We start from the raw sequence: 14,529 nt of genomic DNA on the forward strand, positions 1-14,529 counted from the left end.
ATGACGCCATATGAAAAATACTTTCATGTTAAAAATGATCATTTTCCAACTTTAAGTAACAGTAAAGATTTGTAAACACAGATAAATAATTAGTCCCGTATGCCACCATCCACTGTCACTTAAGTAATCAAGTCTAAATACTACCAACAAAACAAAGTGCTTGCAGAGGCACAATCTAAGGCTGAGCTACAGTAAAGCATTACATTTCACAGGTGGCCCAAATAAAGTGGTCAGTTTGGTTTGGGTTCACACTGAGACAAAATGCCAACGTTGGACAAGAACCTGCAAAACCTATGAAAGAAAACCAGAGAGTGCTACTCCCACTGCAAAACATTGATTTTCTCCAATGGTTTCTAATGACCTAAAATGGTACTCAATGTAAACAAAATATGAGGGACAAATAAGATCATTCAAATAACAGGAAGAATTTGGACCCTTTGTATGAGTATAAACTCTTTACAAGATACACTGGAACAACTACACTCTAACCCTAAATGCTAATCTATATTTCTATCTCCCGAGCTGGTATTTGATAGTGACACAGAGAAAGACAGGAAGTAATGAGTGAAAGGTTAACCAGGATGTAACCAAGTCCTAATATTTAACTTTTTTTCCACATGCTTTACAAGGATTTGACATCAGAATGTTGAGAACGGGTCCAGAGACTGAGTAGCGAGGCTCGTACATGAAGAATAATGAAACATCACACAAGAAACAATCCTCCCATATTCCAAAGACATGCAAGCTACTTTTACTTTTCAACCAATAGAGATTTATCACAAGAAGGAGAGGACAGCAGTGTGGGGTTGACAAACACAACAGCTGGATAATTGCTGGCTTTCCAAAAGCCCATTTAACTACCAGAGATATGGGGCCACCGCTGTGGAAAATGCTGGCCCTTTTATACCAGTTCAGCCAAACAAAGAAACACACGCTTGGATAAATGCAACAACAACGTCCCGACCGCTACAAGTCTATGTAGATTTACTCATATTTCCACTGGTGTCTTGTCAAACGTTTGTCTGCACACGTTTACGTGACTTTGAGACAGTGATTATGAAATTTAATTATGAAATTTGACATTATGAAATTTAAAAACAGTTCTGGACTGCAGACACTTAACAGCGTGTCTTTAATTAGGGCGTTTCCGTGGGTCGTCCAGTAATCGAAGGTCGGCAGTTCCGCTCCCACTCTCAAAGATTGGTCAAACTGACAGCTGGAGGGGTGTCAGTCCACCTCCTTGCCACAGCCGAGGTGCCCTTGAGCAAGGCGCCGTACCCCCACGCTCCCCAGGTGCTGTGATTGGCTGCCCACTGCTCCAGCTTATGGTATCTGTCTCTATAAGTGTGTGACCCTGTGCATGTGCAGTCAACAGGTGCCGACCTAGATGGCTTAAAAGTGGGTGCGAAATTTCGTGTATGCAAAAAATAATCTTAATTATTCTAAATATGGAAAACTTCAGAAAAGTAAATGTACTAACTACTGAACACTTACTTCAACTTATTTCATCAGCACTGTTTAGACGCTACAGCAAGGCCAATACATGATGTAACATCTATTTTGCCAACAAACGCATGCAGCTATGGACATAAACACAAACTGCAATACCTCTGAGGTCAAATTATAGCTTCTCACCCAACAGAAAAACACAGGGAAAGAGCCTGTGAACTGTCTCATTAGCGAGAGTGAGTAAAGCTCACTTGTTACATCGTGACTCTGTAAAGTAGCACCTAACACCACAGAGGCCAATCTGAGGTGTCATAAAAATAAGTCCTAATGATGTGACATCAAACAGATCTGCAGGTAAACATTTCAAGGTCTATTCTCTGCTCAGGCAATGTACATTTGAACTTTTACACTGTTAATTGGAGAATTGCTACAAGCTGGGAGGAAAGTGGCTGGGATGACAAACATTAGCTTATGCTTAAATAAATCTCAAGCATTTGACAAAATCCAAAGTAGAACTGTGACACAAACATTTATTCAGAAAAGCAGCGTAGAACAGTGTTCTACCTATGCTACATTTACAATGTATCAATGTACAATACAATACAAAACACATGAGCCACTCCTCATTTCTCTAAGTTCTGCTTCCAAGCATCTACACTATCTCCTAATATTTTAAAGTGGTCTTGAGCAACAGCTCTTAGGGTTTTTCCTGTGATATTGGCCGCTTCATTTCAAAGGAATGTGTTTGGTTTTATTTTATTTACTTTTTAATTTGTTAAGCCAGTCAATGATTGATTCAAGCGTAAACTCAAAGGGACGAACTGTTGTGTCTACACATAGCAGAACGTAGCCACAAACCAGTTGGAAATTTTTACCTTTAAGCCTTTTATTACTAACAGCCTGTTGCAAATACTAAAGTCTTAAAAAAAACACGACCTACAACATGACCTACAGCAGATCAGCTGTATCTGAAAGGGATGTCCTTAAGAAATAGGCAAATATCTGACACAGAACCTGAGAAATACATCTGGACCTTCAGCTGATCCACCTACTGTCCACTTAAGCCTCATCAGAAATGATCTCTATTCTTAAATTTTCTCTGACAGTGGCTTTTTATTTTGATTTCCTTATTAGAAGTTTGCAGATATGCTCTGGCCCTCTGGTTATTAACACCACTGACCAACCCTCAACCTCATCTGGTTTAATTTATTCAGATGCACGCACTTGTTCCACAATCGAGCGCACCGTGGGCATCTTAAAAGGACGCTGGATGAGTCTGCACACGGCCGTTTGGCATTTGGGCATTTTCAGGCATTCACCTCAGCAAATTAAGGACAGCTGGCCATTCTTTCAATTTACAAGGAGATTGGCATTCATTAACCTAACAGCATGGATGCAAACTATTTTGCGATCTAAGAAAAAGTTCATAAATCTGATGTAGAGTTTCCTTTAGAAGTTTCTTAAGAACAACTTCAGAAAGACTAAGAAAATTCTTAAGAAGATATTGGTGAATGAGGCCCATTGTCCTTGGTCCTAAAAACATCAAATAGTCACTTTCATGACTCAATGATTACATCTATTTGGCCTCTTGGTCCACTGTGAGGAACCAGAGAATAATCTCTGATCAAACATTAAACCAGTCTCCAGAGTAGCTTTCTTTCATTTGATGCTACCAAATTTAGAAGCATCCCATCTCAAAATGACACTGAGAGCTCTAATTATCTCATCTAGGATGCAATACAATTTGAGCTGGGTGTCCAAATGATTCCCTGAAAATCTTTCAGCTGATCCAAAACACTACAGCTAGACTACTGCCTGGTACCCGCAGAGGAGATCATATTTTCTCCCTGTGAAGTTTACAATTCAATTCAAAATCCTTAATACCACATATAAGGTTCAACATGGCTTTGCTCTATCTTATATTTTATAGCTCCCAACAACCCCCACAAAAAATCCTCACTCCATGACTACAGGCTTACCCGTGGTTCCCAAAATGTCAAGGTTCAAAACAGGGAAGCAGACCTTGCCTGTACAACCAGCTGCTAGTCTGGGAAAGAAACGCCAACACCATCTCTGATGTGAAGACTCGGCTAAAAAACCTTTGGAGAAAATTTCTGGAGAAGCTTTTGTTTAACTCACCAGACTTTTATACGCTACTCGTTTTAAATAGACCTTTTTAAAAAAAGGACTTTCCATCCCTGACGCAGAGCTCAATCAGAGTCTGGTGCTGCCGTACCTTTAAAGACGTGAAGCTTGCCTGATAAAGTCTTCAATTAATTATTAATGCATAAAACTATAAACTTTAAGCCATCCATCATCTGCCGCTTATCCGGGGGTCGGGTCGCGGGGGCAGCAGCTTGAGCAGAGAAACCCAGACGTCTCTGTCCCCGGCCACTTCCTCCAGCTCTTCCTGGGGGGACCCCGAGGCGTTCCCAGGCCAGCCGAGAGACATAGTCTCTCCAACGTGTCCTGGGTCTCCCCCGGGGTCTCCTCCCAGTGGGACGTGCCCGGAACACCTCCCCAGGGAGGCGCCCAGGGGGCATCCTAACCAGATGCCCGAGCCACCTCATCTGACTCCTCTCAATGCGGAGGAGCAGCGGTTCTACTCCGAGCCCCTCCCGGATGACTGAGCTTCTCACCCTATCTCTAAGGGAGAGCCCAGACACCCTGCGGAGGAAACCCATTTCGGCCGCTTGTATTCGCGATCTTGTTCTTTCGGTCACTACCCACAACTCGTGACCATAGGTGAGGATGGGAACGTAGATTGACCAGTAAGTAGAGAGCTTCGCCTTCTGGCTCAGCTCCCTCTTCACAACGACGGGTCGGTGCAGAGCCCGCAACACTGCAGACGCCGCACCGATCTGCCCGTCAATCTCCCGCTCCATTCGTCCCTCACTCGTGAACAAGACCCCGAGATACTTGAACTCCTCCACTTGGGGAAGGATCTCATTCCCGACCCGGAGAGAGCATTCCACCCTTTTCTGGCTGAGAACCATAGTCTCGGATTTGGAGGTGCCGATTCTCATCCCAGCCGCTTCACACTCGGCTGCAAATCGCTCCAGTGAGAGCTGAAGGTCACGGCCTGACGACGCTAACAGAACCACATCATCTGCAAAAAGCAGAGACCCGATTCTGAGGTCGACAAATCGGACACCCTCAACGCCCTGGCTCCGCCTAGAAATTCTGTCCATAAAAGTTAGGAACAAAATCGGTGACAAAGGGCAGCCCTGACAGAGTCCAACTCTCACCGGAAACGTATCCGACTTACTGCCGGCAATGCGGACCAAACTCTGACACTGGTCATACAGAGACCGAACGGCCCCTATCAAGGGGTCCGGCACTCCATATTCCCGGAGCACCCCCCACAGGACTCCACGAGGGACACGGTCGAACGCTTTCTCCAAGTCCACAAAATACATGTAGACTGGTTGGGCGAACTCCCATGCACCCTCCAGGATCCTGCCGAGGGTATAGAGCTGGTCCACTGTTCCACGGCCAGGACGAAAGCCACACTGCATCTCCTGAATCCGAGGCTCGATTATCCGACGGATCCTCCTCTCCAATACCCCCGAATAGACCTTACCAGGGAGGCTGAGGAGTGTGATACCCCTATAGTTGTAACACACCCTCCGGTCCCCCTTTTTAAAGAGGGGGACCACCACCCCAATCTGCCAGTCCAGAGGCACTGTCCCCGATGTCCACGCGATGCTGCAGAGGCGTGTCAGCCAAGACAGCCCTACAACATCCAGAGCCTTGAGAAACTCAGGACGGACCTCATCCACCACCGGGGCCTTGCCACCGAGGAGCTTTTTGACCACCTCGGCAACCTCAGCCCCAGAAATGGGAGGCCCCGTCTCCGAGCTCTCCGACTCTGCCTCTTCCGAGCACGTGTTGGTAGGATTGAGGAGTTCCTCGAAGTACTCCCCCCACCGACTCACAACATCCCTAGTTGAGGTCAGTGTTGAGAGTTGTGAGCCGCTTCCCCCCCCTGAGACGCCGGATGGTGGACCAGAATCTCTTCGAGGCCGTCCGGAAATCGTTCTCCATGGTCTCACCGAACTCCTCCCAGGCCCGAGTTTTTGCCTCAGCAACCGCCAAAGCCGCGGCCCGTCTGGCCTGTCGCTACCTATCAGCTGCTTCCAGGGTCCCACTGGCCAAAAAGGCCCGATAGGACTCCTTCTTCAGCTTGACGGCTTCCCTCACCACTGGTGTCCACCAGCAGGTTCGAGGGTTGCCGCCACGACAGGCACCGACCACCTTACGGCCACAACTCCGATCAGCTGCCTCGGCAATGGAGTCACGGAACATGGCCCATTCGGACTCAATGTCCCCCACCTCCCCCGGGATATGGTTGAAGCTCTGCCGGAGGTGGGAGTTAAAGCTCCTTCTGACGGGGGATTCTGACAAACGCTCCCAGCAGACCCTCACAATACGTTTGGGCCTGCCAGGTCTGATCGGCATCCTCCCCCACCAGCGGAGCCAACTCACCACCAGGTGGTGATCAGTTGACAGCTCCGCCCCTCTCTTCACCCGAGTGTCCAGGACATACGGCCGCAAGTCCGATGATACAACCACAAAGTCGATCATCGAACTGCGGCCAAGGGTGTCCTGGTGCCAAGTCCACATATGGACACCCTTATGCCTGAACATGGTGTTCGTTATGGACAGTCCATGACTGGCACAGAAGTCCAACAACATAACACCACTCTGATTCAGATCGGGGGGGGCGTTCCTCCCAATCACACCCCTCCAGGTCTCACTGTCATTGCCCACGTGAGCATTGAAGTACCCCAGCAGAACGAGGGAGTCTCCGGTAGGAGCACTCTCCAGTGCCTCCCCCAGAGACTCCAAAAAGGGTGGGTACTCTGAACTGCTGTTTGGCACATAGGCACAAACAACAGTCAGGACTCGTCCCCCCACCCGAAAGTGGAGGGAGGCTACCCTCTCGTTCACTGGGGTAAACCCCAATGTACTGGCACACTGCCGGGGGGCAATAAGTATGCCCACACCTGCTCTGCGCCTCTCACCACGGGCAACTCCAGAGTGGAAGAGAGTCCAACCCCTCTCAAGAGGACTGGTTCCAGAGCCCAAGCCGTGCGTTGAGGTGACTCCGACTATATCTAGCCGGAACCGCTCAGCCTCGCGCACCAGCTCCGGCTCCTTCCCCAACAGAGGTGACATTTCACGTCCCAAGAGCTAGCTTCAGTAGCCGAGGATCAGACCGCCAAGGCCTCCGCCTTCGGCTGCTACCCAGCTCACATAGCACCCGACCCCGATTGGCCCCTCCCACGGGTGGTGAGCCCGTCGGAAGGGGGACCCACGTCATCATTTCGGGCTATGCCCGACCGAGCCCCATGGGCACAGGCCCGGCCACCAGGCGCCCGCTGCCGGGCCCCACCCCCGGGCCTGGCTCCGGGGGGAGGCCCCAGTGTCCCATATCCGGGCAAGGGATCACGAGGTCCAAATTTTTTGTTCATCATAGGGAGTCTTTTGAGCTGTTCTTTGTCTAGGATCTGTTTGCCTTGGGTGACCCTACCAGGGGCTTGAAGCCCCGGGCAACATAGTTCCCAGACTCATTGGGGCACGCAAACTCCCCCACCACGATAAGGTGACAGCTCAGGGGGAAGTTTAAGCCCCCCCAAAAAAAGAAAGAGAGAAAAAAGGGTTCTGTTGTCCTGGAGCCTTCATAGTGGCCAAAAGTACAAAGTCTAACCAGTTTCACTGATTGAAGCTTTATAAATTATGGTTTAGGTTATAGTTAAAAAAGAAATTAGGAATAGAAATGGAGGGTTAGATGAAGACGAAGATTGACAGGGGAGTTGCATCACTCTTGTGGGTGTTTTTGATGGAGGATAAATGACTGGCAAAGCAAAGCGTTTGTCCTTGTCTTGTGACAGCACCTCGTCTCTGATGGACCACAGTTTGGGCCCTTCGCTCTGCTTCCCAAACCTCAACTCCTCCTGCAGGCGGCTGGTCCGGCCCCACTCTGAGGCTGCACTCTTCTACACTCTGCTCGCCTTCATCTCTTTGCTCACTGTGATGCTCAACCTGCTCGTCATCGTCTCCATCTCTCACTTCAGGCAGCTGCACACCCCGACCAACGCCCTGCTCCTGTCTCTGGCTGTGTCTGACCTGGTCGTGGGGCTGCTGGTGATGCCCATTGAAGGGCTGCGCTACCTGGAGGCGTGCTGGCTGCTGGGGAGGCTGATGTGTGCTGTGACTCCTTATGTTTCTTACTGTCTGGTTTCTGCCTCATTAGGCCACATGGTGCTTATATCTATAGACCGCTATGTGGCCATCTGTGACCCACTGCATTACTCCTCTAAGATAACCCTGAACAGAGTCAAATGTTTTGTCTCTTTGTGCTGGGTCTGCTCTTTTTTCTACAACGGTCTGATTCTGATGAACCACTTAGGGCAACCGGACAGGTTCAGCTCCTGTCACGGAGAGTGTGTGGTGGTCATCAGCCACACATCAGGAACTGTTGACCTCTTCCTTTCATTCGTTGCACCCTGTGCTATCATGGTTGTTCTTTACACGAGGGTGTTTGTTGTTGCTGTGTCTCAGGTGCGTCTCACTCGGCAGCAGACAGTAATTGACATCAACACTGCAGCTCCCATCGCAAAAAGATCAGAGTGGAAAGCTGCCAGGACGCTTGGGGTTGTGATTGCTGTCTTTCTCATGTGCTTCTGTCCATATTACTATCCTTCTCTCGCAGGTGAGGACATCTCCACTAGTTTGTCTTATTATGCCATGTTATCTTGGATCATGCTGACTAACTCCTGTGTGAATCCTCTGATTTATGCTCTGTTCTACCCCTGGTTTAGAAAAGCCATCAAAGTCATCTTCACCCTCAAAATACTACAGCCTCACTCCCGGGAGGTAAAGCTCCTGTAGGCAGGGCTGAAACCATCTGTTGCTGTATTTTTTAACTACTGCAACACCTCTGGCATCGATTTAAAGGTGCTAAACCACAGTGACCCGTCAAATGTCTCCTGACCTTGAAAGGAACTCTGTGTTTGGCATCAAAATATTTCAACTCCTGCATATACAGTATGAAGCTCGACAAACACATTAAACTGGCAGTGTACTGTATGAATGTGTCTTTGTTAAACATTTCACTTGTGTTCTTTCAGGGGAAATTGTCAGCTCACTGTCACTAATGACACAGATTAATAAGCATTAGAATTCATTTCCTTCTGATTTGTGCATAAAGCAGCCACACAGGAACCGATGGGCCAATGGGCTCCTGCAGGTTTTTATCTTCAGTTTCACACCAAACTAATTCAGCATTCAGCCAAATCTTCACCTCACAGTTGTCTCTTATTATTACCGTATATTTAGACATCCCTCTACTGTAGAAAGACAAAGATGCTCTGGATATCTGTTGCATAAGAAAACTATAATATAATCAGTGTCTATAGTCCTGTATTGTTGCTGTCCCCCCATATCTTTATTTGATTTAATTTATTTCTTCTACATATTATAAAGTTTCAATGTCATTATATGATAACTTCTTAATTGTCTGTATACTGGATTGTACTTATACCAAAGCAACATTTCATCTGTCACACCACATCAAAATACAGACATAAATTGGTGCACTTTAGAAGTTTCAAACATGAACGTATTGTGCTTTTATAACCATTAGATGGAGTAAAGTTAAGCAGAATTAAGCACAAGATGCAGCATCATAAAATGTAATGTTCTAATATGAGGATGCAGGGTTGCAGAGGATGTGCTGATAATACTCACATCCCATGATTCTAGATGCAGAAGGAGAAAATTAAACACCACAGGCTTCTTTTTCTGAGTCACTTTGAAATTTGAATGCTTCTGTTTTCTGCTTTTCTCATCATCGTGGCCTCTCTATCTGCCATGATTCATTCCATCGAACTGTTAGCTACACTTTACCTCTTCTTCTGTGTAAATCGGTCTAAAAAACTGCATGTAATGAATAGTCTGATAAAAGTAAAAAGTAACACCAAAATAAAACTGTACTTTCTGTTTAAGTCCACTGACTGTAGCACTTTGTCACTTTGCATTAACAAACTTACCGATGAGGGAGCCACCTCCCGATATGTGTGTGAGGCAGGACTGTGAATCATAACAGGTAGAAAATTATTAGAAAACATGTATCAGAAATAGAAAAATAAAAAACAACATTATAAGACTCAAACAGAATCCCTCTTGCTTTGACTGTTTATTCTGAGATATTATATCTAACACGGGCATGGAAATCATTTGAAGTTTTGTTTTTTAGTTAAAATTAGGTCCGGGACTCGATTACAAAATTTAATCTGATTAATTAGAGGCTTTGTAATTAATTAATCGAAATTAATCCCATTTTAATCGCATATAAATATTTGACCTGAGAACAGTGAGAAGCATTTTTTTTCACATGGATTTTAGTAAACCATTGAATAATGACTGAATGTATAAGCTTAAGCAACAAAACATTGTTTATTTTTCTTCAAGGTGGTATTTAACCAACCGTGCTCTTATCGACGCTTCCATCCATCCATCCGTCCGTTTTTTATTTATTTATCTTTTATGCCTTTTAATGGACAAGACAGATAAAAGAGACAGAAAGCAGAGAGAGGGGGAATGACACGCAGTAAAAGGCCGTCCGATGTGGGATACGAACCGGGGCCGACAGCAGCGAGGACTGGAGCCTCTATACAGGGGCGCCTGCACAACTCACTACTACGCTACAGACTACACCATCCGTGTGTTTTTTAAAACAAAATTTCCCATCCACAGGGCCAACCAAAGCAGTCTCAATAGCTTCTTCGTTCATGTTCAACTATTGTTCCCTGATGTTTGCTGTGGTCTGAAGTCATGAACGTTAGTTGGTGCCCCAGTATAATCGGTACGCCTGAAACTCATGCAGTGAGAAACGTTACGCGGTGAAAAAATAAGTGTGATTAAAATGCGTTAAATTTTTTAACGCGTTCATTTTGCGTCATTAATTAATTTTAATTAACACGTTAAAGTCCCGGCCCTAGTTAAAATATAGAAATATCGAACTATGAAGGATACATTTAATGAATAAATCCACTTCTGTCAGACAAACATGAATAAGCAAACATAGTCTTTCAATTTTAAAGCTTTGGGGAACTTTTAAACGTTTCGTTTCTAAGAAAACTCTACAAATTTAGTCAGCTTCGAAAGCTCAATTCAATAACCTTTGGTCCAACTTTATGGATATTAGAACAAGCAGAATGTTGAAAAACAATAAGTCTCCTTATCGTTATCACCAGGACAGAAACCTACAGCAATCTACAATCCTACCAATGAAGCACAAAAAACACGCCATCAGTTCCAGTCATAGAAGTATTCAGCTGCTTCCTCAGTGACTGTGTTATGGTACTCTCTATGCATTCACATCACATTCACCCCCCACACTGAATATCGCTTTATTAGTTGGTTTTTAAAGGGGGAACAACACGTGATACAAAACAATTACTTTAAAGAATAGAACAGCTATTCTGATTCCATCATTTTAATCCACTGGCTTTGGCTAATGTTTAGAATTAGAAATATGCTGCTTTTCTAATAAATGTCTTGTTACACTCCCTCAAATGAAAATGTCAAACAAAGAATCGACAGTGGAACTGAAAGTAGAGCTATCACTGAAGGGGAATGTGAGGCGTCCTATAGACACAATATATCTGAACAAGCTGCATTGTGGAAAAAAATATATAAATCCTTGAATAATTTACCAGTTTCTTGAAATGAGACTTCTATATATTTTACCTTGATGACTCATCTCAAACCTATGATCGGTTCCTTTTTTTGTGTATAGGAAGAGTCTTAAGTCTCTTTTCTATTTCAAAGGTAAATTGCATTTTATTTATGTGCTCAATGGTATGAAATTAAGATAAATTTGTAAAGCTGACAATTACATTTGAAAAAGTCCTTTTTTCCCCTTTGCTCTACAGTAAATTAGAATGTTGACACACTGATGATTTTAGGCTATGTGGTGACTGTGGTGGTCAGCACTGTCACCTCAGTGAGAGGGTTCCTGGTTCTGGCTTCCTCCCACAGACCAGAAACACGGGTTAACTGGGGATTCTAAATTGCCCACAGGAGTGAGTACATGCTTGTTTGTCCCATTTGTATATAAGCTGGACCTGTCCAGGTTGTATCCTGCCTCTCGCTCAACAGCTGCTTGTGTAGGCTCCAGCCACCCAACGACCCAAAATAGGTTTATGTGAGTACGGAGAAACAATGGATGGACGGCTGAATGATGGTTTTATTTACATGTATTCATTCGTGTCTTTAACCTGCAACAGAATTAAAAGATCATCCATGAATTTAGAGCATAAACCCAGTAAATCAATCTCCAATGTGTTGAGGGTATTGTGGGTAAAACAGTGAAACTAAATAATGACTATAATGTTCATACTGTAATCACTACAAGATCCAGTCACAAGCTCTGGAGAGAGCTAAAACAGTTTTGTGAATTTAAAAGGGAAGTTCAGTTTTTTTAAACCTGGACCTTATTTCTGGCATAAAATACGTTCATCTACTCACCGATAACAGTTTGGTGAAAGTCGCCATCCTTCGGATGATATTTAGATTACTCGAGATCCACATATATCCTTTTGATTGCAGAGAACAGGGCATAGATAATACAGCCTCTAAATAAGCCATTATCTGTCTTCATTTTACCAATACTTTAAGACGAATGAATGAATGAACGTGTACTATTGCTCTGTTAGTTCATAGCTGCCGTGTTGTTGTTATTGGGGGCTATCGGTGGCTTTCTACACACACGTCTAGTGGGATGACATCATCGATACGCACCGTTGCAATACAGCTTATTCACTCCGTGCTCTGTGACACTCACCTAACTTCACACGGAGTTTGCTTCTTCTACACTCTGCTATCCCACTAGACGCATGTGTAGAAAGCCCCCGATAAGCCCCTAAATAGCCCCCAATAACAACAACACAGCAGCTATTAGCTAACAGAGCAATAGTACGCGTTCATTCATTCATTCGTCTTAAAGTATTAGTGAAATAAAGACAGATAATGCCTTATTTAGAGGTTGCATCGTCTATGCCCTGTTAACTCCCATTGTATGAACATAGGTGGATATCGAGTAATCTAACTATCTTCCTAAGGACGCCGACTTTCACCAAACTGTTATCGCTGAGTAGATGAACGTATTTTATGGCAGAAATAAGGTTCCAGGATAAAAAAAAAAAAAAAGAACTTCCCCTTTAATCTCTGAAAATTTATTTAAAAAGAACTATATTAAATCTCTTTAAAAATAATCTAAAACACATACCGCCCATTTCTGTTCACTTTTAATCACATTTACCAGAAACTAAACTAAAAATATCGATGAATGCAAATCAAACTGTAAGAAGAGGTTGAGAAAAGAAGTTGCATCAGCCAACAGACTTTTGCACTGAGGGATGGTGTGTTGGAAGAAGATAAAAGAAGTGTCTGAGTGAGGCTGAGTTACATCTCTTTCCTTCCCCTCTGATGGACCATAATGTGGGCTCTTCGCTCTGCTTCCCAAAACTCAACTCCTCCTGCAGGCGGCTGGTCCGGCCCCGCTCTGAGGCTGCACTCTTCTACACTCTGCTAGCCTTCATCTCTTTGCTCACTGTGATGCTCAACCTGCTTGTCATCGTCTCCATCTCTCACTTCAGGCAGCTGCACACCCCGACCAACACCCTGCTCCTGTCTCTGGCTGTGTCTGACCTGGTCATGGGGCTGCTGGTGATGCCCATTGAAGGGCTGCGCTACCTGGAGGCGTGCTGGCTGCTGGGGAGGCTGATGTGTGCTGTGACTCCTTATGTTTCTTACTGTCTGGTTTCTGCCTCATTAGGCCACATGGTGCTTATATCTATAGACCGCTATGTAGCCATCTGTGACCCACTGCATTACTCCTCTAAGATAACCCTGAACAGAGTCAAATGTTTTGTCTCTTTGTGCTGGGTCTGCTCTTTTTTCTACAACGGTCTGATTCTGATGAACCACTTGGAGCAACCGGACAGGTTCAGCTCCTGTCACGGAGAGTGTGTGGTGGTCATCAGCCACATAGCAGGAACTGCTGACCTATTAATCACAGTTGTTGCGCCCTGTGCTATCATGGTTGTTCTTTACACGAGGGTGTTTGTTGTTGCTGTGTCTCAGGTGCGTCTCACTCGGCAGCAGACAGTAATTGGCATCATCACTGCAGCTCCCATCGCAAAAAGATCAGAGTGGAAAGCTGCCAGGACGCTTGGGGTTGTGATTGCTGTCTTTCTCATGTGTTTCTGTCCATATTACTATCCTTCTCTCGCAGGTGAGGACATCTCCACTAGTTTGTCTTATTTTGCCATGTTATCTTGGATCATGCTGACTAACTCCTGTGTGAATCCTCTGATTTATGCTCTGTTCTACCCCTGGTTTAGAAAAGCCATCAAAGTCATCTTCACCCTCAAAATACTACAGCCTCACTCCCGGGAGGTAAAGCTCCTGTAGGCAGGGCTGTAACCATCTGTTGCTGTATTTTTTAACTACTGCAACACCTCTGGCATCGATTTAAAGGTGCTAAACCACAGTGACCCGTCAAATGTCTCCTGACCTTGAAAGGAACTCTGTGTTTGGCATCAAAATATTTCAACTCCTGCATATACAGTATGAAGCTCGATAAAAACATTAAACTGGCAGTGTACTGTATGAATGTGTCTTTGTTAAACGTTTCACTTGTGTTTTTTCGGGGGAAATTATCATCTCACTGTCACTAATGACACAGATTAATAAGCATTAGAATTCATTTCATTCTGATTTGTGCATAAAGCAGCCACACAGGAACCGATGGGCCAAAAATGTCAGCTTCATCAAGGTAAAGTTCTGAGATCCACCACTGTTAGCTAGTGATGACAACATCTGTGCAAACGGCAATGAATTTCATCTAATCTGTGCAGTGGCTGACAAAGGAGCGCGTGGAGAAAACTTGTTTCTCCTGCAGGTTTTTATCTTCAGTTTCACACCAAACTAATTCAGCATTCAGCCAAATCTTCACCTCACAGTTGTCTCTTATTATTACCGTATATTTAGACATCCCTCTACTGT

At 44.9% G+C, this 14,529-nt stretch overlaps 2 protein-coding genes across 2 annotated transcripts; both read left to right on the plus strand.

Moving 5' to 3' along the window:
• Window positions 1–7,359: 7,359 nt before the first annotated feature.
• Window positions 7,360–8,346, plus strand: LOC140293465 (trace amine-associated receptor 13c-like). The gene has a single exon (XM_072379539.1). The coding sequence runs from the start codon at window positions 7,360–7,362 to the stop codon at window positions 8,344–8,346; it is 987 nt and encodes a 328-aa protein (XP_072235640.1).
• A 4,602-nt stretch (window positions 8,347–12,948) lies between these two features.
• LOC140290894 (trace amine-associated receptor 13c-like) lies at window positions 12,949–13,935 on the plus strand. The gene has a single exon (XM_072379378.1). The coding sequence runs from the start codon at window positions 12,949–12,951 to the stop codon at window positions 13,933–13,935; it is 987 nt and encodes a 328-aa protein (XP_072235479.1).
• Window positions 13,936–14,529: the final 594 nt, after the last annotated feature.

This window comes from Leuresthes tenuis, unplaced genomic scaffold (assembly GCF_036924035.1).
Source record: "Leuresthes tenuis unplaced genomic scaffold, fLeuTen1.0.hap1 SCAF_1, whole genome shotgun sequence".
NCBI classification, from domain to species: domain Eukaryota; kingdom Metazoa; phylum Chordata; class Actinopteri; order Atheriniformes; family Atherinopsidae; genus Leuresthes; species Leuresthes tenuis.